Source organism: Crocodylus siamensis, chromosome 7 (genome assembly GCF_052110815.1).
Source record: "Crocodylus siamensis isolate JL-2025a chromosome 7, ASM5211081v1, whole genome shotgun sequence".
NCBI lineage: Eukaryota > Metazoa > Chordata > Crocodylia > Crocodylidae > Crocodylus > Crocodylus siamensis.
This window is the reverse complement of record NC_143401.1, coordinates 75,002,224-75,029,643: the sequence shown is the minus strand read 5'-3', so window position 1 is coordinate 75,029,643 and position 27,420 is coordinate 75,002,224. Positions and strand designations below refer to the sequence as shown.

At 39.9% G+C, this 27,420-nt stretch overlaps 1 protein-coding gene across 1 annotated transcript in view; it reads left to right on the top strand.

Annotated features, from left to right (window-relative positions):
- The first annotated feature begins 10,185 nt into the window (after positions 1–10,185).
- The window catches only part of GLRX3 (glutaredoxin 3), a 38,860-nt gene continuing 21,625 nt past the window's right edge, over positions 10,186–27,420 (top strand). Inside the window, exons 1-4 of the mRNA XM_090057577.1 lie at positions 10,186–10,338; positions 21,332–21,440; positions 24,409–24,483; positions 25,118–25,319. Of these exons, the coding sequence (XP_089913703.1) occupies positions 10,274–10,338; positions 21,332–21,440; positions 24,409–24,483; positions 25,118–25,319 (451 nt within the window). The 5' untranslated portion in view covers positions 10,186–10,273. The remainder of the gene's footprint in view (positions 10,339–21,331; positions 21,441–24,408; positions 24,484–25,117; positions 25,320–27,420) is intronic.

The following is a 27,420-nucleotide window of genomic DNA, read 5'->3' as shown; positions in this document are numbered from 1 at the left end:
TGGAGAACTCCCCACATCTTGAAGAGATGACAGAAAGGACTTTTACACTAAACATCTCTTCCTCACTATAGGCCATGTTGGAGAGGAAAGGGACATTTTATTAACAGGAAGATAATGGGAGAGTGGAATCCAGCTATACATGTGATCCACTGGCTATATTGGGGATTATAAACCCAAGATGTAAATTAGAGCAATCTATTGACTGTTTTTATTGCACAGGATTGAGGCCATCACAGATTAACTTCCTGAATTGGCTCCCTGCCTCCCCTGCTCTTTTGAGTGAAACTCTGGTGCAGGAGAGAATCTCCCCTGTTGAGTTACACAGGTACCCAACTTGAGCAATTGAGATCTTGTTTTCCATGAAGGATCTAGTAAGGTCTACTAACAGCATACATTCTGTTCTGCAATTTGAGCTTTAAGACAGATTTAAAAAAATCTACATTTAAAAAAAAATTATCAGGATACGTGCTTTACGGAAAAATTATGCCAAATCTGTGCAATCCAGAACATCTGAAGCATGAGTCCTTTCAGCATTTGAACCAAACCCAAATCCATCCACATCAATTCAGAGTTATTTAATTATTTTCAAATGACTCTGCCACATTGCCCCCAGAGCCCACTTATGTTTCTTGCCAGTACAATTGGCATTGTTAACTGGCTCTCTATTTATATTTACATCTTTAGAACAATAGGATATCATATGAGAAACATGCATTTTGTGATGCATCTATCTAAATGTGTCAACATGTAGCAAGGGATCTCCTTTGAGCAGGTGCAAGTTTTGGAAAAAATCAGCTGTATTAGAAAAGCAGTTGCATTTGAAAAAGGCTGGTCTGACTTGCCAATTGTGAAATTAAGTTTAAATAATACCTAACTGTAATTTCTTTCCATTGATGAGTATTTTGCCAAATAAGAAAAAAGTTTATTTCCACTGGGATGGGGCTTGACATAAACATCATGCCCTTTTGAAGTACCTTAGAAAGTTGCAGCAGCTATCTACTGGAAGGGGGTTGACCTTGTAAAATGAAAACAATATTAATTGCCCAAACTTAGTATTGTTTGGCTTTAGGTAAAACTGCAAACAGTGTAATTGTAAGATTTAAAAACAAACATAGGTTATAGATCAATTGGATACTTTTTTCAGTACTGACAGATACAAACATGATGTAGTACATTATAGCAACAAAGAACTTATGGGTAGAAGAGAGATACTAAATCGTTAAGCCAGTGCCCCTGCAAACTGAACATCTCTTCTTCAGCAATCTCTTGCAGTTGAGGATGATTGTCTTCTGTGATTGTCTTATTTATGTGTCCAAAGATGGCTGATGAGGCCGCTCTGGGATTACTAGACTCTACTGCAGTGTGGACATGTGTTTCTGTATGGGGTGGGTGGCTGGATTTTTGATTTGGTCTGTGATGCACTGTTTCTGCCACTCCTACTTTTCCACCTCCCATTGTTGTTGTCAAGTTTCAAAGTGCTGAGATCCCTTCAGCACTCTTCCTCCATTTGGGGTGGTCCTGGGTGATAGTCTCCCATGAGTTGACATCGATGTCACATTTTTTTAAGTTGGCCTTGAAGATGTCCCTGAAGCACTTTCTTTGCCCTCCTCTTGAGCATAAATTGAGTCTATAGTACCTTCAGTACAGGGCATGTCAGGTATTAAACTAGTAAACCATAATCAGGATTTAAGCTTATGTTGTATAAGAAATAAAGAAAAGTAGGCATATGGTAAAGTAGGCTGGACATGTGCCAGGAGGGAATAATACAACAATACAGTTGAGAGTTACAATATTTATGCATAAAAAACTGCATTTCATTGCTGTTACTAGGTTGGGTGAGTTTCATATCTATGTTGTCCACTTTTCTTTTTGTTCCAGCTAACAGACATTAATTTCCCAAGATAGAAAAAGATCAAGGCAAATGTTTTTGTCAGTGTCTTGGGTACTAATCCTAAAATGTTTCTTGTGCAGGTAATTTGATAAGGTAATCTCCAGCAAAGAAATGGGGATTTACCTCAATCTTGAGAGGCTGCTGATGCCACCTACAGACTATCAACTATCTCTACAGCTGCTAAACTCACAAAAAGTTCTTTGTCTTTGTAGACTATGATGAGATCCATTTGGAGGACTCTGTGCTTTTCTGCATTAAAAGAGAAATTACAGTGTGTCCAAAAGTATTTGATTTCTCTTGACTGGGATGTTTTGTGCACTTTTGAGTAACTGGAGGATTTATGACTCTATGCTTTGATGTTAAAGAAAGCTCTGATAGACTTGTCATGAGACACATTTTTATTTATTTAAAACTTATTAGATTCTATCTCCACACAGCATTGGTCCACATTTGATCTTAGCCTTTCTGTAGCAGCCACCCCATTTTTATTGTCACTGATGAAAATAGCCTTTTATCTATTCAACTAGCTTTTCCATGGGTTCCAGTGCATCATATGTTTTCTGGTTGGTCTAATCTACTCCCATGTCTTCAGTTACTAATTTTAGTCTGAGAACTGACAAATCTTCCTCTCACCATCTGATTTGTCTCCCTCTAACCAGCAGAGACATAACCAGGCATTTTGGCTCCTGGTGCATGTCATGTGCAGAGCACCTCCCTACATGCTAATATGTAACAAATTACTTCCATTTGATTTGGTGCCCCCTGCACTGGGATACCTGGTACCAGTGCGGTGCTGGCACTACCTTTGCTGTAGGACTGCTAACCAGCTCTGCATCTTAAATTGACTCTTTCATTCTATATGTTTCACTAGAAGCTTCAGCATATGGGTAAAATTCTCATCTTTCTAAATTCAATGTCAAAATTCAAATTGTTTCCAGTGGAGCCAGGGTTTCATCCACCATATCTAAAGGTGAATCCTGGCTTTGCTTTTCAGAACCTCCCCATCTCTCCCCTTTTCTGTCACTGTTAACAGCAGTATCATCTTGCCAGATTCCCAGACCCACATCTTCGCCCAGAGACTCTTCTTTGAACAGTTTTATCTTGTATCACACATCCATCACAGGCCATTTCCAGTTATGGCTTTCTTATTCCATAAAGATCTTGACTTCTTGTTTTGTCAAAAAAGTTATTTCATTCCCTGTTGTCATACCCATTTTTCACTGTTACATAGTTTTATGGTTGTTAGTGGCTGGAAGGGACCTTATAGATCATCGGGTCCAGTCCCCCTGCACTTGGGCAGCAAAGACTGCTGGGATCAGATGACCCCATCAAGATGTTTTTTGAAGATCACCAGGGTGGATGACTGTACTGAATGTCTCCTTCCTTGCCTCTCTGACACTTCATTCAACCCATTTGTTATGCACCTTCTGTGCTTACCCTTCTTTGCCCATTTCTTTCACCATGTTACAGACCTACAGGAACAATATGTAACCAGGTAAAGTAAAAAAAAAAAAAAAAAAAAAAAGATTGCTACAGATTTTCCCCCTGAAAGCCACATAGTTTGTTATGTATTACAATGTTACATATTTTGTTATATGTACAGGGAAATATGTCCTTGTACAAAATAATGTATCTGCTTTCTAGAGTAATTGTTAACCAGACCATCATCAGTTTCCCCTCAGGGCTTGTATCAACTCTTTTCTCTGGAAACTGGAATCACATATCCTCTGTCCATTGTTACAGCTTTGTCTAGTGTTGTGTCAAGAAAGTGGTATCAAGGCCTACTAGCCTAGGTAAATATATCCCTTTGTCCCATATATAAATAGTGATACCAGGGGATATACAGAACTAGAATTATGGTTAATTGTGTTCATTTTAATGGGGAATTCCCTGCCAGAATATTATTAAATAAAACCTTTCTGTTAGAAATAGGTGGTTTGAGTGCTTCAAAAGGTGCTTGCATATTATTATTAGTAAATGTTTTGAATACACAGATTTTTGTAAACTGACTGAATTATACAAGTTTAGTGAAAAAAGTGCTACATTCTTGAGTGACTGCCCATTTAGCAATTTAAACTATTTTGTATTGTTAGTTTAGATTTGGATAGTGCTTCTATAATGGGGTTCTGCACAACTTGAGGTGAGCAGTAGATCAGCTGGGCGCTGTGGGAGGTTTGCCAGATTAATTTGGCCTGCTGCCTGTTGTTCAATCTGGAGCCATTGAATCCTTGGGTTTCCCTGGGACCATGCTGCCAAATACTCCATATGGGATGCCCAGAAATATAGCTTAACGTTAGGGAGATTTAGTTCTCCTATGTCTCAATGGGCCTATACATTTTTAACGGCAATTCTTGTTTTTTGCCTGCCAAATGAACCTTGAAAAGGTCTCGTGAAGCTTATTAAAGAATGAGGTTTTAAATTCTCTGAAACAGTTGCAGTTGACATAGGAGACTGGGGATGATATTTATTTTGAGAAGCAACATCCTTCTTATAATTGTTATAAGATTCATTCCTAAAATTTAATAGCAAGGGTTAATGTTTAATTTTGGAATAGTCCTTAGATTTGAGAGTATGTTAGCACAGACGCACATTAATTCCATTTTGGGGTGATTTCAAAAGAAATTGGGCTATTATCTCAGGTTCAAATTCTACAAAAATTTGTTTAACTCAGTTCATTAAACGAATATTGGCCAGTAGTTATATCTGAAGAATGAGCAACTGGATTATGAAGCAAGCAGCAAGAGTTAATTGGACTATAATAACACATTATGATTTTATTGCATAAATCATATTCCTTTTCTGTAATTTGAAACTCATCATTGTTTCCATAAAAGGTTCAATGACTAAATAAAACAGGAGTAGTAACAGAGGGCATCCTTGTCCAGTTTTATACGATTAAAAGGGAATGATAGTTCACCATTACTACACAGATTTGTTTGTGGGGTCATCTATTGTGTTATTATTAAGGCCCTCAATTTTGTTCTGAAGCTATTCTATAGGGTTAAATGCCTTTTTTTAAATGGCCATAAAACAGCTGCTGATATGAGCTTATATACTTTTAGCTCTATCTGTTAAGGTTTTCACATGACCTACTAATTAAAGTCTGCTTATATCTGTTGAAAGAAATTATCTAGCTTAGAGGACAAGTTGCTAGTTAAAATTTTTAAAGTTGTTATAACCAAAATAAATCATCTTATCAGAGAAAATGTTATGGATTGTTCTTAGGTTTATTTATTTTTAGTAACTTGTCTATTTCCTCTTTGTGATAAAAAAGCTTCACAGAATATTAACTTTAAAGACATTATTCAACACTACAGAATGTTAAAAAATTTACTGGATTTTTTTTATTTCATTAAAACTTTTTTGATTGTGCCACTCATTTCCTGTGAAATCACAAACCTGTATGGATGGACTTTCATGGTGGGTGTGTGTGTACGTGTGTACACACATACCTATGTTTCTGATGTCAGAGTTGTATTGCAGCCATGATAGTTGAGGAATTATGCAAAAGGCAAGGATTTTTGTGGTGATATCTTTTACTGGAAAAAATGCATGGTTGGGATACAGTCAGACAAGCTTTTGAATGCACGGTATTTTTTATCAGGTCCTGCACTGAGTCCTTAATATTGTGCTTAGGAGTAATTCCCATGAAACAAATTGGGAACACTTAAAAGTAAGCATGTCAGGCAAGTCTTCGCAGGAGCAGGGCCTGCATCTATTACGATGTAAATTGTTCTGTACAATATTAATAATTTTACGTTAAATATAGTAAACTGAGATTTAACTGTTGTGATGAACAATCAGAAATGATCTGTTTCTACAATACCTGTCTTATGACTTAAGATTTGATTTTTGGTGTAATTTAAAACCATACAGGCAACCTTTTTATCTAAATTATTTTATTTCTTGGATGATGTATAGGACAGTGTACACATTCAGTGCATCATGTACTGCATCTGCTTTTACTTCTAGTGAGTCATATTAATAAAATATGTATGTATTGTATTAGACGTTGCAATAGTAGAAGGTCTTTCTGTAAAATAGAAAATACTTGCACTTTGTATTTGTAAATGTGTATTTTCCAAGGTCTGTGCTGAACACTCTTTAGCAGAATATGCAAATAAAACTCCCACATGCTGCTTTATAAAGTCAACCAAAAGTGACTGACAGTTTCCTTGTTGAGTAAGGAAAAATTAAAGAAGTATGAAGATAGTCTTATGGCAGAATCTGTTTTCAATGGGCTGGATTTTCCTCTCCCTACAAATCCTTAAAACAGGAGTACATTTCTGTTCATATTTCAGGCAATATATTAATGTTTTATGAAGATTGTAAGTGACATTTAAAAAGATGACCACAAAACTTTCTTTAGTAGATGGTGTGTACATTATGTGTATACTTCAGTTTGCTTAACTTTTATTGGGATTAGAATTTTTATTTTCTCTAAAGGCACTGCAAGCACATAAGTGTAATTGGAGAAAGCAAAACTAAAATATTCACTCTTAAGACCTTGTTTCATTCCCTCAGAACATGATTCCTCATCACAAGGGGTAATCCTAGCTCTGGGATCATGAAATGTAACAACTGCATATTTATGGCCAGTGAGCATTAGGAGTGAAAATCTAATTTGTGGTTGACATTCTATCTGATGTATTTCAATGGACTAGCTTAGGAAATATGAAGGGAAATGGTAATATGTAGGTTTTGGACAACAACCTGATATGAATGATGAATTCTAGGAAAAAATCTTGCCTATCAAACTTTGTTCAGTTTTTAAGAGCTGTCTACCTTTATGGGCATAATTTAAATTACCTGCTTTTACATTATACTATGATTGCTCCTGCTGATTTGAAAGGGTGCATTCCTAGCACTACTTTGAAGTGGATGATTATACAAGAGTAAAATATACATAGTTTTATCTTGCGTTCCCCTTTTCAGTTACAGAGTCCTAATCCCAGGGTAAATTTTGATGCGAGTCTTTGTGATTCCTCTTAAATCTAAAACAGTCTAAAATGACATAATTGACATCTGTCTCCATCTCCTCAGTATGTAAATTACTCTAAATTGGACTCGGCCACGTCTACATGAGCCCAGACATTTGTTTCTCTGGGGACAAGCAGCAGAACACCTTGTGCCGCTGCTACTTGTCCCCAGGGAATGCCCATGCCATGTGCTCTCTGACGTGTGGCAGGTTACCTTGGATGGCCCCAGCAGTTTTCCCTGGGGTTGTGGGGGCTTTGGGGGAGCTGCAGCTCCAGTGCTCCTGCAGCTGGGAGCATGGCTCTGGCAGGCTAGGCTCCAATTTTGGGTGGCATGCACTTCTGCCACATGCAGCGCCCCAGCTTTTTAAGGTGTGGGTTTTTTTTGACCCAAGGTAGCAGTGCAGGGATCGCCTGCATGTGTGGTGCCTGTCTGTGGTACCACATACTGCATGTCTGTGCTTGTCTGGATGCTGCCCTTGAGGCCTTTTTTCCACTAGGAAAAGGTTTTGTAACTCACATTAGCTAACATATGGTAACTAACAACATTTTCTCTAGTGAAGATGTAACTTTGCAGCTCATCTACATGGGGAAATTCAGAAAAACTTCATCCAAATGATTAAAGATATGAAGGGGGGAGGTTAAAGTGGCTTTATGTGGCTTAGTTTAACAATGTTGTAAACAAGCATCTTTTTAACATTAAATAGTAGTTGCCAATGTTGCTTTCATATATAGCACAGATTGCTTAGTTGAGTATCTTTGTTTAGGAAATTTTTTAGAAGTATTTTATTGTACTTCATTGTCAAATAAAGCTGCAGAATTTTAGTCATCAGATTATTTGCACTTGCCAACTTTCAAGTGATTCTTGGATGGATGATAGTTAGAAGATAGTACAAGCATTACTAACCAGTAGGTAAAAATATCTGGATCCTTAATAAAAATAGGTTTATTATTTTATTCAAGAGAATTAGTTTTAGATTTATGCTTTGGAACCTTGGCAATATATTTCTTGATGTTAGTGAAATGTGCCACAAATGACTGAAAAATGAACAACAGAAACTGTACACTGTGTATAATAAACACCTTTTTCAGACCACAGTACAATAATGAGATGAAATAAAACAACCTCCATAACAGCCCATTCTTCCATGAGTGCAAATACTGCCAAAGCAGTTAAATGGATGTGATTTTACTGTAAAAGTCCTGTCTGAATGCTGGGTGCCATGTTGCCAATTCATACCCTTGCTAAACAGGAGAGCTTTGAAAGAAAAACAGTAGTCACTTGCCTGTGGAGTTTTAAGATCTAGAACTTTATCTAGATCTAGTATAAGATCTAGTATTTTATGTAAAACATTCTTAATTGGTGGTATTCTACAACATTTTTCAGGGCTAAGAGGTATAATTTTGCGTAACCTTGCTATTATTTGGAAAAGCAGCATGCAGGTCCCTTAGTTGGTCCACATGGGAAATCAACACCAGCATTTCTTGCCACTAAAAGGATGGAATAATATTTTTGTATATTTGCTTCAAGCCTCCTGTTTGGAGAAAACTCTTATTGAGTCCAGTAAGGGTGTGTGCAGCTGAGCTTCTAATAATGATGCCAGGCGGTCAAATATTGACACGCACCAACTTGTGCCCGTATTTTCATCTTGGCTCAAGAATTTCTAGGCTGAGTGGAAAATTATACAGGTTTCCCTTGCTTTATGCTGTACATGTGTTCCTGGAAAACAGTGCACAACTTGAATTCGCATAGAGGGAACCTACTGTACTGTGTAACAAATAGGGACACATTCCAAGACCTCGACTGTACTGGCCCCCCAGACCCACGTCTACCACTTTTACAAGACAATTTCGGTACTCCCCAACAGCAGACAGTTCACACAAGCACAGGGTAGTGGTGAACGTTACCATTGTGGAGATGGTGACTACAGAAACATGCGTCACAGACAACGAGCGAAGAGCGCAGATCCGCACAGGATTTTGGTGCACGTCACTCCCACAGTGCACCGCACAAAGCAGCTGATTGCAGGCTTCCACCACACTGATCACATAAGAGTGAATTTACCTCATATATCACAAATTTTTGGTGTAAAAAGGGTCATCGCATAAGAGCGAATGTGCACATACAGAACCCGCATAAAGTGGGGGAAACCTGTGCTAGGAAAAGCCGAAGTGTGAATTCAAAACAATAGCAGTATGCTGGTGTATCTCCCCGTGCGGACTCTTATGTCAACTGGTATGAACAAAGCGGTGTTTCCTGGTACAGGTTTCCCTCACTTTATGAGGGTTCTGTATAAGCGAATTCGCTCTTTTGTGATGACTCTTTTTATACCAAAAATTTGTGATATGCGAGGTAAATTCACTCTTATGTGATTGGTGTGGTGGAAACCCGCAGTCAGCTGCTTTGTGTGGTGTGTAGTGGGAGTGATGAGCACCAAAATACAGTCTCCTGTGTGGATCCGTCCGTGCTCCTCGCTCGTTGTCTGCGTCACGTGTTTCTGTAGTTGCCATCCCCATGATGGTAAAGTTCAACACCATCCTGTGGTTGTGTGAACTGTCTGCTGTTGAGGAGTACCAAAATTGTCTTGTAAAAGCGATAGACGTGGGTCTGCGGGTCAGCACAGCCAAGGTCTTGCAAACTATCCCTATTTGCTACGTTGCAAAGTGAGTTCCTTCTATGTGAATTCAAGTTATGTGCTGTTTTCCAGGGATGTGTTTACAGCATGAAGCGAGGGAAACCTGTGTAATTTTCCACTCAGCCTAGCAATGCTTGAGCCAGGATGAAAATAAGGGCGTGAGTTGCTTCTTGTCACTATTTGACCACCCAGCATCTTTATTAGAAGCTCAGCTGCACATGTCCTCTATTCAATACGCTGCAAAGCAGGTTCCCTCTATGTGAATTCTTTGGGTGAATCTGATATCTTTTATCTGGTTTCCTCTATGCGAATTCAAGTTATGTGCCATTTTCCAGGAATGTATGTACAGCATAAAGTGAGGGAAACCCGTCTAGAAATACCAGTATACTGTGTTACCAAAGCATATAGCATCCATAGGATTAAACAAAAATGTGCCTCTGTGGAAAGGGAGATGCACTGCCCGGACAAGGGGTCTCTCTCTCTCTCTCTCACAGCTTCATATCCTTGACTAACCAACTCCGGCTGCAACATGTACACGGGTGCAGTTCGCTTGGCCTTAACACGAGCAGGGAAACCCCCGAGGCTGTCAACTCTGCTCAGGGCAGAGGTCTCTCACGCCCGGGAAGGCGGGCAATGACCAGCCCCACCTCCCGGCAGAGGAAGGCGCTGTGCGCATGCGCGGGGTGGGGCCGCTTCTGGCTGGGCCGCTCAGACCCACGTGCTGCAGGCTCCGCCCGCGCTCCGTCCCGGCCTCAGCCCCAGCTGCAGCCATGGCGGCCGTGGCCGAGGCGGGATCGCCCGAGCGCTTCCAGGAGCTGCTGCAGCAGAAGGGCGGGTACGTGCGGCCAGGGGTCGGGAGGGGACTCCGCGGGGTCTGTCAGCCCCCGCCCCCACCCCCCCCCCAGTCACCGGCTGAGGGGAGGCCCGAGGGCGGGCGGGACTGGGGCCCACTGCTCCCCCGGCAGGGTGGTGCGGGGTGTGGGGCGCTCAGCACTCCTGTGGCGACACAAAAGAGGCGCCTGTCGGTGGTACCCGCCCCCCAGTGCCGAGTTTGGCCTCCTGAGGCCTGCAGTTCATGAGCAGCGGGGCTCGAGGCCCCTGCGGCGGGGAGTGAGCACGGGGCAGCCTCATGTGGGAGCTGGAAGGGCCGGTTTTGTTCCCTGCTCCACTCTGGGGCAGATCCCTTCCTGGTGCTTCACGCCCCACCTGCCCTGCTGCACCTGCCTTTCCTTGAAAGTGCAGTCGGACCAACCCCTTGAGTGACTTCGTTGCTGAGGGAAGCTGAAATCCTTTCTGAACCTGCTTTAAGTTGATTGTTTTGCTTGGTTTCTTTATTTTTTGGAGTGATTTTTTTTATTTGAGATTTTGCTTCTACGTCTGGGGCTGCAGCATTGGGATGGCAGCGCTTGGGAGGGGATGCTCTTGTTTTTAAGAAGTTTTGTCTTTTTTAAATAATGGAAGCAATTGCATCCTTTTTACAGACAGGTATTTTTAAAGCCCAGGTACGTAAACTTGGGGTCCAACAGGTTCCTGGTGCTGCTTTAGTTTTTGAGGAGTTGGGGATTTCTGGGAGGGGGAAGTAAAAGTGCTTCTGGTTTGTGCATGTGGACACACAGTGAGATTGCTATGGAGTGACGTACCCTGGATTTTATTCTCTAGGAAGCTCCCTCTGTAATAAGGAGCAAAGACGTGATCAGCTTGTCTGGGCTGACTTCCTGCAGTAATTGGGCATATGACTGGTACCCAGTTGCACCTCGTTTTCTGAAGGACACTTTTATGTCAGAGTGCAGTGACTTAAATTCGGCAAGGTGGTGCATGGTGTTCCCACTCCACTTTTTCTAAGGAGTGAAGCTGATTTATTCCATAGAAAATGAGTTGTGCCTGTACCTGCTATTTATGTTAGTGAACACATAAAGTTAATGACAAAATGAGGCTGTATCTATTCGTACAGTCAGTGGGCCTAGTATAGTTGTATTCATGAACCAGAGACTCAAACAAGTTTCATCTCCTCTTCCTAAGCTCAATGAGATATTTGCTGGACATTTTTAAAATGGACACTTTCTGTTCAAACAAGATTGTGTGTCTCTGTGTAATACTGTTGTGGGGGGGAGGGTGGGGCGTGGGGGCACAGGGGGTTGTGTTCCTTAAAACAGCTTGTATTTATTAAGCATTATAGAATGGACCACATCTTCCTTCAGTTTGTTTCTGGGGCATAGACACACAGTAGGAGCAATTTTACAAATCAAGTTCGATGCACCTTATCATAAGAGATGTTTCCTTGACCCAGAAAAGGGGAGGTGGTCTAAACCAGCACCTCTGTACAGGTCTGCGGTCCAAGCAGTGTAGCATTCAATTGTCAGTTGAGAAATTAAATATGAAAAGAACTAGAGAAACAGGTGCTGAACAAAGGTAACTAATCTTCTTACTAACCATAACTGAAGAGGTCTTTAAAATGTATTTAATCTTTTAATAATTGGAAGTGCCAAGCCTTGATCTTGCATTGAGATCCTTTGATGTGGTCCAACATAATGATGCGTACAGTGAAACCCAAGCAAGCATTGGAAAGTTAGGCCTTGCCCGTGGGTGGAGGAGGGAACTTTTTGTATATTTCTAACTTCAGCTTGTGAAAAATCCCAGTAGACTAATCAGGTACTTAAAGTTAAGTTTGTGCTCATGTGCTTTGCTGAAAAATAGAAGTAGTTTAACATTAATTGAGATTCATTGAATCTGAGCTATAGTTATTTATTATTACCTTATTGGGCCCCTATAATTATTGGCATGCTATAGGTGATTTTTCTGAGGTGCCTTAAAAGTAGAGGCTGTTTCATGAACCTTTCTTGGTGAATCAAATAATTAAATACTTGGTAACTTTTTTGGCAACATATAGCCAATGAGATGGTTTCTAAAATTAGAAGTTTAAATGGATGGCTGAAATTGTTCACCTCATTCCCAAATCATACACATCAAAGTGTTGGCCAGTGGGAGGTGCAGGTTGTGTGTGTGCGCGTGTGTGTCTTTAAATTTTTTAGATTTTTGAGAGCATAGGATTTGCACACTTTTCTTGCATCTTCCTTCTGCTGACTTTTTCTGTGGGGCTGTGCATTATTATTATCTGAGCTTTAAAGGGAGACTGGACACACACCTTGCTGGGGTTATTTGACCACACAAGTCTTTTCTGTCCAGAGTAGTGGGGCTGGACCCAATGATCTCATTAGGCCTCTTCCAGCCCTAAATTTCTGTGAATCATATTTGTAAGATTAGCAGAATTGATTTTACTAGCTTTCTCACCTTTAAGGTGTTAGTGTCACTTGTTTTGTTATTCAGGTTGCTTAAATTAATTTTAGATCATGTACATTAAAGAGTATGTAGCTTCTTCATTGGCTCCTCTTGCATGAATAATTCCTTTCTCTTAAATAAATCTTTTGAACAGAGGAGTTAACATAAAAATATCCAGAACCTCTTTAACTCTCAGAAAAAAAGAAAGTGGGCTAAGTCTTAATTATACTGTTGATTGTGGGGTTTTGGGCTGTTTGATATTTCCTAATATCTTTGTTTCAAAAAAGTCTGGAAATTAAGTAGTCTAATGGAGTGGATTGGGTGGTAAACTTATTGTGTGTGTGTGCAGTTGTAGTAGTAACTCATAGAATGGAATAACTATAAACTTTGTATTTTTTAAATTTTTTCAAATGATATTTTGGTTTCAGAGTTGCAGAAACTTAGCAGTGATAAATTATGATACAGGTATTAAATCTGCTAAAATTCCCCATGAATTCTAATTTTGATCAAGACGGTGGTTCAGGAGGTTAATAGTGTATACAGACAGTTAATAATAACTGGTATCATTTTCTTGATTTGTAAATATTTAAGAGCTTATTTTAGCATGTATAGTGCATATGATAAGCAAACATGAACAAAAAGATAACCTATAGAAGTAGGACTCATTATGTTTTCAGTGCTTTATTTGGAGAACAGTTCTTTATCATTCACTAGACTGGAATCAATAACACGAAATTCACTTCAGCTTATGATTTATATTTTAGTTTTCTCTGAAACAAAACTTCCACTCGATAAAGCTTTGCCTGGGTGAGCAGGACTGCGTATTTGGCCATAGGCAGATAACTAGGAGATTCATAGGGAATGTCTAGTGTATACTTTTGGATCATCTCTGCTGCCAACTAAACTAGCACCTGTGATGTAAACTAAACAGCAAGAACAACACTAATAAAAAATAATACTGGAACTAATACCCATACTCTCTAGGTTGCCATTTTCTCAGGTTTTACTAAAACTCTTCAGAACCTGAGAAGGTGGCTTAATTGCAACACTGGTTAAAGTAGACTATTATGTAAATGATTCATAGTAAAGTAGGATGTTGATTGTGCTCTTTTTTCATTTTATTTTCATTAAACCCATGTTGTTATAAAATAAAACAAATTGCAATGATATGTTATAGTCAGGGGCAGTCTTCAAATAAGTGGTGTTCTAGTCAAAGGGGCTGGAATTACTCAACCATGTGGTTCTTACTCCTGTACTGCTTATGAGATGACATTCATCTGATAAGATGTACCCCTACCATACTGATTAATTTAAATTGGACACATGGGAAATGCTGCTTGGCAGCTAGGGAAAAGAGTGAATTCTCTCTTGTGCTTGACTAGTGAAAAAGAGAGTGTATCAGATTATTAAATAGTCCTTTGAGCCTAATGCGTATCTAGCTAGATTGTTCCTTACATCTTTTTTCCTTTGATTGTTTCTACACAGTGAATTAAAAGGCGCACTCTTGCTTTCTTTTTTTTTCCCCTCCCCCCCCCTTCCCTTTACTTTCTCAGGCCCTGGGGTTTCTTATAATCTGAAAACGTGCATTGTGGTGTTGCAAATATAGACGACGGCAACTGCATTGTTAATCTTGTTTTCTAGAAATACATTACGGAAACTTAATAGATTAGAACAAACTTATGTAACATACAGTTGTATTAAGTTTGGGGAAAAAGGATCACTTAATTATTTTGTTTAGTAATATTTCTGCTTTGGGTGTAAGGTCATGAGGGCGTAGCTTTCTAATCTGTTTTCTGGGTTCACCATATCCTTAACTTTAAATGTTTGTACTTCTGCTGAGCACATGGTTGAGCACCCAGATGAACTGCATGGACTGCTTTGATTCTCTTGTGTCTTTGTGTAGACTTGAGGGTCATTCTATACAGTCAGGTCAAGACTGATGTCTTGTTCAGATTTGATTATAATAAGTTTGCATATTGGAGGCTGGTGGTATAGAGCTTAAGCTGCCTTTTTATAGTTCTGTGTTTGAGTTTGATCTTTGTCCTGGCCTTATGCTGAAAGTTGCCCCTTGGCAACCAAGCTGTATCTATGGCTGGTCATAAGTGACTAGCTACGTCAGTGCCACTGGCTATGGAAGTTGGTCAGAGAGTCACCTAGTCTTGGGCCGACCGTTGACTTTCTGTACATTATATTCTAATCTAGGCATATTGACTGTTAACAGAGTAGCAGTAGCAAGAACTGTTCTGCAGATTTTTTCAATCATTGTAGGTCTTTATAATAATTCATTATACTTCTTTCATGTAGCAATATTTGTGTATTACAAAATAAAAATGGAAATTGGACAATAATTTATAACTGCGTGCTGTTTAGTATGCTTTGTTTTTATAACATGCACAGAACTAAGAGATATCAGTTACAGGACTTGGGTTTCTAGGATATATCTCAATGTTTAAGTCTTTCAAATTTGATATCAAAAGTGTTTCTGAAGGAGGAAGACCTTAATAACTTGGTAGTATTGCAGAACTGTCTGTACAGAGTTTAGAACTAATCCTGTGTAAACTGGACTATCAGCAAATAACACCCCAGAAATACTTATGCACCCCCCCCAAAAAGTATGAAAGCTAAGTTTAGCATAAGAAAAGTTGTATTGGATGCAGGTCGCCAATGCCCCTCTCTTGGGCAGGAAGAGGAAGCTGAAAGAGGAAGGTAGAATTCAGAAATCCTGGCAGTAGCACCAGCCAGAGAAGTAGTGCCCGAGCAGCTCTTCTTTAAAGGAAGAGGCAAAAACTGATGTGGACAGGTCTGGAATAATTAGTCTGTAGAAGAAATTTGCACATAAGTTTCTTTATGCTTTGAAACATGAGAGTTTGTATCCCTTCTTTTTTAAAATTTAATAGCTAATAACTGGATGCTTTTCATTGTTCATGTAAATTGCCGTGCTTTTTCAAACCTGCCAGAATTTTAGCCTGAAAGTTGCTGCCCAGAGTTCCCAAGTAACTTTGTCTTCTTATGTACAGGGAGAAATGAACCTTTCACTTTTGTTTTCTCCTTGTATATGAAGAAGGGTCAACTTGCCTGACTTGTTTTCTCTATCGTATACCTTATTTTGTATGCTGCTTTTGTCCCTTCTTATTTGTTGCCTCCCAAAGGGTATGTCTACACAGAAAATTGCAGGTGGGATTGCAGCCAGAATAGGTGTATCTGTACCAGCTTTCATCTAGCTAGCCAAGGGTAAAAATAGCAATAAAGATGTAGCAGCACAAACCTCAGCCTCAGCTAGCAAAGGGCATATCTTTGTCTCTGGAGGTCTTGTTTTGTGGTTGCTAGCTTTTGCTGAAGCTGCAGCCACCTGTGCTGCAATGGCACCTTCATTTTGTAGTGTAGACATACCACAGAAAGGAATTACCACTGTGGACTACATTGCCTCTTGCTGAAATGCAGTTCTTCTCCTGCAGGGGGAAGAGTGGTTCTGTGTGAGTTTGACTTATTCACTATAGGATTGATTCTATTAACAAATAAAAAAAAATTAAAGGGTATATTCATCAATTTTAAGTGGAGTTTGCACCAGTGTAACTCTGCTTAACCCTTTAAACATGCTTTTGGGGATAACTTGGTCTGCAGAATCTTTGTTAGCTGGGGGAGAGTGAGGAAGGGAACATGAAAGGAAAAGAAACCAGGCTGAAGCTGAAAAACAGAAAAGCATCTTTGTGGGAGGAAGTCACTTACATTTGTGCTTAAGGGCTTTCTTGAATTCATGATTTGCAAGGCTGACTCTTGGAGAAAAGATCATCGTTGTGTTGTGATATTGTATAGAATTACAAAACCTGAGAAATATACCAATATTAGGATTTTTTTCTGGAGCAGAACCACACTTGATCATCACACAGTGAAAGAAAACAATCCTAATAGAAAGCATAGAATCGCTACAGAAAGTTGGCAAGGATTTTTTGTGATATCTTTTATTGAACCAACTGTGTACTGTTAGGTAAACTTTTGGGCACTAAATGCTTGAAAGCTTGTCCAAAGACTCTCCCAGCTGTACGGTTGGTCCAGTAAAGAATATCACAACCTCCTTACCTCTTGTACATTTTTCTGGACCATCATAACTATATCTAACCCTATAGCAGAAAGTTGTGAATACATTTTGAATTCACAGTTACCTGACCACAAGGTGGTGCCTTGTGGTCAGGTAACAAACAGTGTTGCATAAGCAGTGTTGTCCATGATAAAAAAAATCCACTGATTTACTATAAACAGAAGAAAATAGCTATGCTTTAGAAGGTACTTAGTTTTGCTTTCCTTTAATAGAAGGCAGCACGTTACTAGGGGAAAGCAAGCTTTTCTTTTCAAAGCTCTTATAATAAAACAAGTTTTACTTTAATTTTTATTTTTGCTTCCAGTTTACTTCCTAAATCCAAATGTATTGTCACTGCAGTTATTAATGCATTTTATTTCTTTCTGGTTGAGGTGCTTACGTTCAAATGGATGGGTTTTCTGTTTGGCTGTAGTATAATGATTTTTAAATACTGCATCTGATCAATTAAAAAATTTCAGGGAATGTTCTAGGTATCAGTTGATGGAACTTTGTTGATGTAGGTAGGGAAGGGAAATGGTAGATGCTGAGTAATTGTTGAGTTGTGGTAACTTGTTCTTTGAAGGTACTTGATGACCTGGGGTCTGGGTTTTCTGTTTGTAGAAAAACATGTATTTTCCCCATTAAAGGAACAAACTGTGGGGAAAATGCAGGTTTCCCTTTGCAGGCTGGCAGCCTTCCAGTCTGCAAGGAGCTGCTTGGGACTGGTGGAAGCGTGAGGAGGGTGATTGGAGGTAGGCAACACTGGCTTAAACATAGAGGGCAGCCTGGGCAATAGCAATCATGAAACCATTACGTACCATTCCTAGTCCGTCACAAGGCAGACAAATGGGATAGCAGGCTTGAAGTTTTGGACTTCAAAACTGTAAACTTTAACAAGCTCAGGTCACTAGTAGGGAATGTTCTGAGGGGCCAGGGACCAAAGGTGAAAGGAGTGCATGAAGAGTGGTCATTCCTAAAAGACATGATCCTTGAAGCACAAAAGAAGTCCTTTTCCACGTGGAGGAGATGTAGCAAAAGGGCTGGGAAGTCATCTTGGCTAAACAGGGAAATCATGGTCCTGTTAAGAAAAAAGAAAGAGTCAATGGAAGCTAGGCGTAGCCCCCAAGGAGGACTATATAACTATGGCCTGCACTTGTAGGGATCAGCTTAGAAAAGCTAAGGCAGCATCTAAACTAAAATTAGCAATGGAGATCAAGAACAACAAGAAGTCATAGTTTCATAGTCGGTAGGGTCAGAAGGGACCTGAGCAGATCACCAAATCCGACCCTCTGCCATGGGCAGGAAAGAGTACTGGGGTCAAACAACCCCAGCAAAGTGTCTATCTAGCCTCCTTTGGAAGACCCCCAGGGTAGGAGTGAGCACCACTTCCCTTGGAAGTTGGTTCCAGATCCTAGCTGTCCTGACCGTGAAGTAGTGCCTCCTGATATTTAGCGTGAATCTACTCTCCGTCAACTTATGGCCATTATTTCTTGTTACTCCCAGTAGTGCTCAGGGGAACAGGGACTCTCCCATTCCCTGCTGGTTTCCCTTGGCCAGTTTATAGATGACCACCAAATCCCCTCTCAGCCTTCTCTTGTGGAGGCTGAACAGGTTCAGGTCCTGTAGCCTCTTATAGGGCTTGCCCTGCTGCCCCCTGATCATGTGAGTGGCTCTCATCTGGACCCTCTCGATGTTGTCCACATTCCTCCTGAAGTGCAGCGCCCAGAACTGGACACAGTACTCCAACTGTGGCCTGACCAATGTCATATAGAGGGGGAGGATCACCTCCTTGAACATGCTCGTGATGCATCTGTGGATACATAACAAGGTGTGGCTAGCCTTCCTCACTGCGTCCCCACATTGGCAGCGCACGTTCTTGTGAGCAAATTGGAAGACTGTGGGCTTAACTGTGAGACTGTCAGGTGGGTAGGAAGCTGGCTGTGGGTTGGGACACAGAGAGTTCTAACGAACAGGTCTGTGTCATCTTGGCGGGAAGTGGCCCGTAGTGTCCCACAAGAGTTGGTGGTTGGCCCAGTGCTATTCAACATCTTCATCAATGATTTGAATGTGGGAGTGAAGAGCTCGCTGGCCATGTTCGTGGATGACACCAAGTTATGGGGGAGTGTGGTCACTTTTGAGGATAGGCTACAGATACTGGTGGACCTAGACAGGCTTTCAAGTTGGGCAGACTAGAACCAGATGAAGTTCAACATCGAGAAATGTAAAGTGCTCCAGATGGGGAGGAACAATCCCTTACACACCTACAGGGCTGGCAATACCAACGTGACCTGCACTACGAATGAAAGGGACCTGGGGATAATAATTGACCACAGTATGAACATGAGCTGTCAGTGTGACACTGTAGCCAGCAGGGCCAACAATACCCTGGCATGCAGCTTAGCAGTACATCAGAGACATGCATCAAGGGCTCAGTGAATAACTGTTCACCAGGGCACCCTTGGGGGAAAACTAGGAGTAATGGTCACAAACTCCTGGAAGGCCGTTTTAGGCTCAACATTACGAAAAACTACTTCACAACTAGGGTGTCCAGACAGTGGAATAAGCTCCCTCCAGAGTTGGTGCAGTTGCCTACCCTGGAAATCTTCAAGAGGAGACTAGATGGGCACCTTCCTAGAGTCACCTGACCTTAGTTGTCTTTTTTGCTTTGTGCAGGGGGCTGGACCCGATGATCTTCCAAGGTCCCTTCCAGTCTTATAATATATGAATCTGTGTGCATATACACTTTCACACAGCTCTGTGCTGTTGCCAGTGGTGCCTACCTGCTAGTGCCTGTCCCTCTAGTGGAGGTGGGCACGTGCCTGGTCAGGCTGGCGCTTTGGAGGCAGGGTGGTTGGGAGACATTGCCAGGAAGGGTGCCATAGCCAGGCCATCTAGCTCAGTGCGGGGGGTGCCCAGTTGTCCCCTCCTCCCTCTAACCCTCACTGGGGCCGGACTGGCTCCACTGCTGCCCACAAATGCTGGAGCTGCCACTGTGCTCTGGCTCAGGCAGGATGGGACCTGGAGCCCCTCGCCCTCCTCCTGCTCCCCGCAGTGTGACCAAGCCAGAGCTGCGCTTTGCTCCACGCTGCTGCTGTGGAGCATGGTGCTCGTCCTCCCTGCCATGCACTAGCCCCAACGCTGGCCAGTGGCATGGGGGGTAGTGTGTGGTGCCCTAGTTACTGCTGCTTATAGCTTCCCACAGGGTGTGCTTGCTTGTACCCAATGCTGGGGGCCATCTGTGCAGGCCACTGTACTGTAGTTCACACGGGACTTGGCAGGGTAGAGGTAGTTGAGGCAGGGCTAGAGGGGACAGGGGACTGTGGGTTGGAAGTGAGGGCGACCACCCGGGTGGTGGGGGGCTGCAGTTTGGGAATGAGGGCACAAGCAGGGTCAGGGGGCTGTGTGGCATGGCAGCTGGACATGTGTCTTAGTGAGGGAAGGGGGCAGGGGGAGTTTTGGTTTTCCATGGTAAACCAAAGTCAAATGCCAAAATATATAGGTATTTAAAATTTATTTTATAATAATGATTTAGGTACTGGTAGGCTTCCAAATTGCTTTAAAATTGTAAATATATCAGTAAAACATTGTTCAACTGATACCCATTATATTTAGTGTTTTTTTAGTTTAATTGTGGAAAACCTTGGATTTTTGTTTTTTTAACCAGGGAATTTAGGATTTTTTTATCAGATAATTTGCTGTTTTTAAACAAAGAAAACCAGGAATCCCTGCTAATGACAGAAATTAACAGATTTCAACCTAAAGCCATCCCTCATTTTAGCTCTTTTCTCAGTTGTTCTGAAAAGGATTCCGTCTTCCAGAGAGTAAAGAAATAATAGTGGTGGGAGGGCATGGGGAAAGGGGGGTCCTCGGTTGTCAGGGGGCCACAGATCCTTTGCGTGGTATGGAAACTGGATGAGAGGTGCACAGACAGGAATCTGTTAAATGTGATATGCCTCATCCTTCCCTCTGGAGAATAACTAAGATTGCTAAGCTTTGTGCATGCTTCAGTTGTTGTCTCAACTTTGTGTGGGATGTTACTTTGCTGCTGCCAAATTTGATTGTGGCAGATGTCAAGGTTCTTCCAATTCTGATTTAACTTCACCCCTTTTATGTTGCATAGTCGCCAGTTGAAAGTGTTTTCCAGCATGTATCTTGGTTAATAATTCTTGTAAAAATGTTAAGTGGGGAAAACTTAGTAATTTTGTTCTTTTTTAATGCTTGGTTTTTACAGTCCCTTTGCTATGTGACCGACTGATGTGATTCTGTTTTCTGAAAATTGTAATAATCTTAGAATGGGTAGTTTAAGCTATAAGGATTCTTGTTTTCCTGAGCTAATCAGTAGTGTTTCATTGTTCCATTATAATTAACTATATTTTTCTAGTCATTGGGGCTTCATGTTTTCAGTATCAAAGTACCATCTGTAAAAAATAACCTGCATTTATTAGAAGTCTTGCTATGTGTTTCTCTTTTGTTATAGATCCCTTGTAGTTGTCCATTTTTGGGCACCATGGGCTCCTCAGTGCATCCAGATGAACAATGTCATGGCTGAACTAGCTAAGGAACACGTGCAAGTTACCTTTGTGAAGGTAAGATGTTATGTCCAGTTAGTAAAGGCTATTTTGAAGGTATCAAAGACAAGCTAAAGGAAACAACTCCAAAGCTTAAAGAAACAGTTATTTTTGCAATAGCTTCTGGAGTCTAGAAATAAGAAATACGTATACTGCCTTGAATCCTAAGGTTATTACAACTTAAAAGTATTGTCAAAATACTTTGGGTGAAGTTTTTGTTCTCAATCACTCTAGAAAGCTTGATATTGCAGATTAAAATAACAAATTGTATTTTCCTGCTTTTTCTAACTATAATATCCCTTCTCCGTGTTGATTCGTTTAGCAAAAAGGATTTTAGGTTTGTCCACAAATTGATGTAACTTGGATGACTCAACCCTCAAGTACTGTAACTAGCTGTATTGTTCAGGCCTGATCTTTATATCCCAGGGATTTGAGATTAAAATGCCAGTGCTGCTCTTTTAAGGTTTGCTAGAGCTTTCATTCATTTCAGCAGTGTTGCTGGTTGGGCAAGATGATCTTCTCAGGATTCATTTAGATACATTAGTTGCTTTCCTATCTGTTATTAAGGATGAACAATAATCTTCGCTGAGTTTACAGAAAGATAAATTTAATTCTTTGTGATATGTCATTCTAGTATGCTATACTGAGCAGCAGTAAGCAAATGAGATGCAGTATTTCTGTGCGATCATCTGCATATCCCAGTAAGAGAACAAATATGAAAAAAAATAATGCACTAGATCTACATGGTGTTCATTTTAAAACAACTTTCTCTCGTTAATGAGACACTTTTGTGATTATCAGGGCAGGGAGTAATGGCATAACCAGCTGTGTGTATGTGCTTTAATTTGATTTCTTACAGCCTTTATGTTTTTTGGGTTTTTTAATGATTCATCTCGCAGTTTGGACTTTGCTTTTGTAAAGCAGAAAGATGGATCTGATTTTAAGTGTATTAATTTACAAAACCTGTTTAATTAGACTATCTTGAAAGACTGTTCGCTTTTTAAAATGTTGAAAATGTTTCTTGTTGCCTATGTTGTACTGCTGCTCTAGCCTATAGTAGGCCAAAAAATCTCCAATCCAAACTGCTTAGTTATTGTGCAGACTTGACTGAAATATATTTATTTTTAATGTTATGTTTCTGTTTACTGGACAGTACACTGCAGAATAAAATTCTAACACTGGGCCTGTAAATGCATCCCAATTATGATACAAAAGCACCAGAGCATTCTGCCAAAGCGATAAAGTATCAACAGCTTTGAATAAGTCTTTTACTTCAATTTTTGGGTTCCCTCATGGGAATAAATACAGTATTTTCATAGCTAAAATGATAGAACTTTGATCCATATTCAGGAATAGCTAAGTCTGGGGATCCAGTTATCCCTGGTAGCAATTTGACAAATCTACCAGCTATTTCAGGTAGCTAGTCATGAATAACATTTCTGAATTGTACAGTGTCATAATGGTTTTAAAATCTATTTGTGATCGAATGGATAACCCTGTATAAATTCAAAACATAATAATCGTGAAGAGTCTTTTAAAATACCATTTTAAAAGAATAAATTACCTGCAGCCATGTTAGTGTAGTCTTAGATTCGTAATGTTAAGGCGATTATCTTACTTTTAACCAAAGAAGTATAAAAATAACTTTTATAAAATGAAACATGCCATGTCTGAAGGAGCTTCAAAGTGGAATGAAATGTGCAGGTAGTTAGGAAATAATCTGGCAGAACTAAAAACAAACAACCCCTCCCCTCAGTATCTTTTCTGTAACAATCTTTTAGACGCTTGAAAGAGAATTGATAAAGTATATTGACAGTGTTTGATTCTCAATTGACTCTGATAGATTGTTGTGGTAGGGACTTGGGATAGACTCAGAATTCGTGGTCGTATTTTGGTGCTTCTGGGCTAAATATGAAGTGTTCCAGATAAGGGAAACAGCAGCCTTATAGTTGGAACAAACCAAAGCCTATTTTTTCCAATGATACTTAAAGGTCCAAATTTTCACTGCATCGAAAGCTGTAAATGAGGAGAGCAAAGAAGGCTGGCATTTCTTGAAAACTTTTAATATTTGGGTGGGAGCCTTCCTTGGCTTCTGCATGCTTGTAAACTGTACAGTTTGCAGACAGATGAGTTTTTTGAAAAGTTTCATGTATCTGTAAATGTACAATGATCAAGCATCTTTGTTTTCCTTTAGTGTGATCCTAATACTGTTATCCCTTTGTTTTTATCCTTATACCACTCTAACATTGGTGTTATCGAAAAATATCCTAAAACAATAACTTCCCTCACTAAAGTCAGCTTCTATGACTTGGATCTCTGTTCTGGGCATTGATGAATAGCAGTGCTTATTTTCATGGTAAATAATCACTTCAGAATTTCAAAATACAGTTTTGAAGGAAAAATAGGTTACAGGACTGATAATCTAACAAGCTTTCTACTTAGTAGCCAGCAGCCTTGCAGGAGTTAAAAGTAAAATTTAGTAGACATCAATAGTTTATTGAAGAAATACTCCTTTTTGCTTCATAATTTGCAGAAGGCTGCAAATGTCAGTCATGATGTACTGCCTCTCGAAATTAGTCAATAGAGCAAACAGCAAGAATTGCTGTGGGCAGAAAATAAGCACTGTAATCATGACATAACTGGGGTCAATGATTTATGGATTTCAATATAGTAGTAGCTGCATATGATTGAAAATTTACTAGGTCACTAGTGCACCAAAAATTTTATTCACAGCCTCCAGGCATCTTTTGAAATGTGCAACAAAATAAAAACCTATGAACCTGTTTTGACACTGTGCAGGCTCAGTGGATGACATGCCAGCCCAGTGAGTCTCATTTAAATGCAAATGTGTCACAAACTTTTGCATCAAACTCCTTTTTAAAACACACAAAATGCCTAGAAGAATGTTATGGACAGGATTGACATGCACAATCAAACTTGAAAGAAGATTATGAAAATAAAACCATGTTTTCTCTGACTTCTTAAGCTGGAAGCTGAAGCTGTGCCTGAAGTATCTGAAAAATATGAAATTAGTTCTGTTCCAACATTCTTGTTTTTTAAGGTAAGAGAAAATGGATTGCATATTATTTGCATGAAAGTGCCTCGGTCCAGAAGAGTAGTTCTTGTAATTATCTTTGTACTGTTTTCAATATGAGATGACAGAAGTCAATATTGCTAATGTGTATTCAGTATCTTTTTTACTGACAGATTTAAAATGATCAGCCTACAGAAGTGATACTAAAATTAATGTTTAATATTTTAGAATCCCCTTTAAATGTCTTGGGATTTATAGAAAGCTTTTATTATACCTGAGAAGCAAGAGTGTACTTGGTATTGGGTCAGATATGGTTAATGATTCAGCCATGGTTCATTGTAATGCTAGATAATTCAGATGGAATAAGCAAGTAATGATCTTGAGGAAATGACAAGTGTTTGTTCTCTAGAATTCTTCAGAATCTTTTTGCAATTTTTTTTTTAAACCAAGGGACTGAACTTTTGCCCAGTACAGGCACAGTACTGTGGCCAAAAATTCATTTAGTTTGGGACATTTATGTTCATATTAAAGACCAGCAGGATGGTCAATGCACTAAGCCACCTTATCTGTTATATATAGATACTCTACTAAATTGATTTTAGTAGTTCAAAAGACAGTGTATGAAGCTAATGCTTTTGAGCTATTTTCTTGGCTTCTTTAGAATTCTCAGAAAATTGACAGGTTAGATGGTGCCCATGCCCCAGAGCTGACCAGAAAAGTCCAGCGCCATGCATCCAGCAGTTCTGTTACCATTGGATCTAATGATAATGTGAAAGAGGATCTTAATGTGCGTCTAAAGAAATTGATCAATGCTGCACCGTGCATGCTGTTTATGAAAGGATCTCCACAAGAGCCTCGCTGTGGTAAGAACTTTGCTTAATATAGCTTAATGTCTTGCTTAATGTATTGGGCTTCTTCTGCATTTATTTAGAGCGATGTTGTGGTATACATTATTACAAGAGTATCTGTATAAGCACATTAAATAACATTATTTTCATAACACTTGTATAAGGCTGGATGTTCCCTATCTGTATATGAGAATAATAATGGAGGCACAGAGAAAGATTTAAATGACTTATTCAAGAAGACTTATTGTTAGAGCTTAGAATGCTCTGATTTCCCGAGTGCCTAAGATAAGGCTGTTCTCCTGTTTTTCAATTATGCATCACAAACTTAAAATGACTTCCAAGGCAGAAGAGGACAGACTTGCTGGAAGACTTGAACGTTGTCTTGAAAAAGTATGCCTTGACACACACTTTGGGGTATTAAGAGGTGACCAATGAAACCTCCCATTGCCATTCATTAGTATATCTGATGCTAGAATCTATATCATGTCATCTTTGAAAAGCAAGAGATGGATGTGCTACTTAGAGATCTACGAGTAGACCAAACCATGCCTGAGTGGACATCATCATGGGTATCCCTGAACTTGGGAGATACAACTTCTCATAAGTTTTGTCTGATACTGTACCTTGTAAAACTGTGTAGGGGTGGCTGCTCTGGGATCTTTAGGGTGCATTTTTCTAATAACCTTTGTCCACCTCTTGTGTGTATGTTCCTTGGTCAAAATGGTATCCACATTGGACAGATAATAACATTTTTAGACCTCTTTTCTTGTTACAAATACAACAACTGCTTTGTCTGTCCTGCCTTTCCTTATCCATGTTTGTATGTGTGTCCTGTCCAATATACTCTGTGCTTCAGACATGTTCTGTCAAGCCAGCTTGACAAATTGGTAGCTTTAAGTCCAGGTTTATTTTGGTAGGTGAAGAAATGATCAGGGCTTTTTTTCTCATCTTATTCCCACTTTCTTTAATTAGTTTTTACATAAATGTGAGGCATTCAGGTATGTTGGAAGACTTAAAACGCATGTGTGCTTCAGACAAATCAGAAGGCACTGCATGGATGTCAGCTGCCCCTTAAGCAATTGTAAACATGTTTTTCAGCACACTTCTTGCTGATCTGCACATGTTAAACAGAATACATGACTAGACAGTTCTCATCACTGCCCATATACCTTGTGTTTCTCTTCTATTCCAGCACCATTCTGGCAACCAGCAGCACAACAGTTTTCCAAGGCTGTTCATTATCTTTTTTGGAATAGAATCATTCTCTGCTTTTTTGGGGTATGTCTTTACTTGGAGTGGGCCACATTTGATTGCTAGCTTACTTCTGCTGGGCATCCTACTTGTCATCACTTACTCCATTGGTAGCAGCAGAAGTGCACATTCATCTACTATCTTAACTTGGCATTTTTGAGATGAAAGTAAGGTGGACTGCAGGCTGTTACTTCTTCAGTGTGAAAAAACAGCACCCCCCCAAATGCAACACAGGCCCACAGGTCTAACAAGTAGGGAAGAGCATGAAAACATCTTGCCATCTCCAGGCAAAGTTAAAACACTGGAATAGCCCAAGGGAATGGAATTCTAAAATTGGAGGCAGTGATGTTTTATCACTGTTGCCATGGCAGCAAGACACTTCAATTTTCCTAATAAAATCAGTCCTTTAACTCTTTTTCTTATAGTTTACACCTTGCTTATACTTACCTGTGATGAAGGACAAGGGTGTTAGCTTTAGTTTTAAGTGAAAGTTTACTTAATCTGTGTAAGAGGCCGATAATGTTGAGATGTGACAAGCATAAAGAATCTTTATGCGCATCTCAGGGATAAAAAGCTTGAGGTCAGGGTTTCTGAAGCCAGTTATCGAACACAAAATAAGTTGTAGTCACTGCTGTTTATTGAACTCATGCTTTCCATCCATGCTTTTGGGGGAGATGGGTTATGGAGATACCCATCCTCATTGCAACTTTTATATTAACTTTCTTCTAATTCAGGCATTTGCAGATTTAAAAACCTCCATGTAGAGTGTGATAGAAACTTTGTACTGTGGTATCAACACGTGGTAATATTGATTAAGGTTTTTATAAAAGCACAGAATTTTTATTTGGCTCCCTAGGCCGTGTTC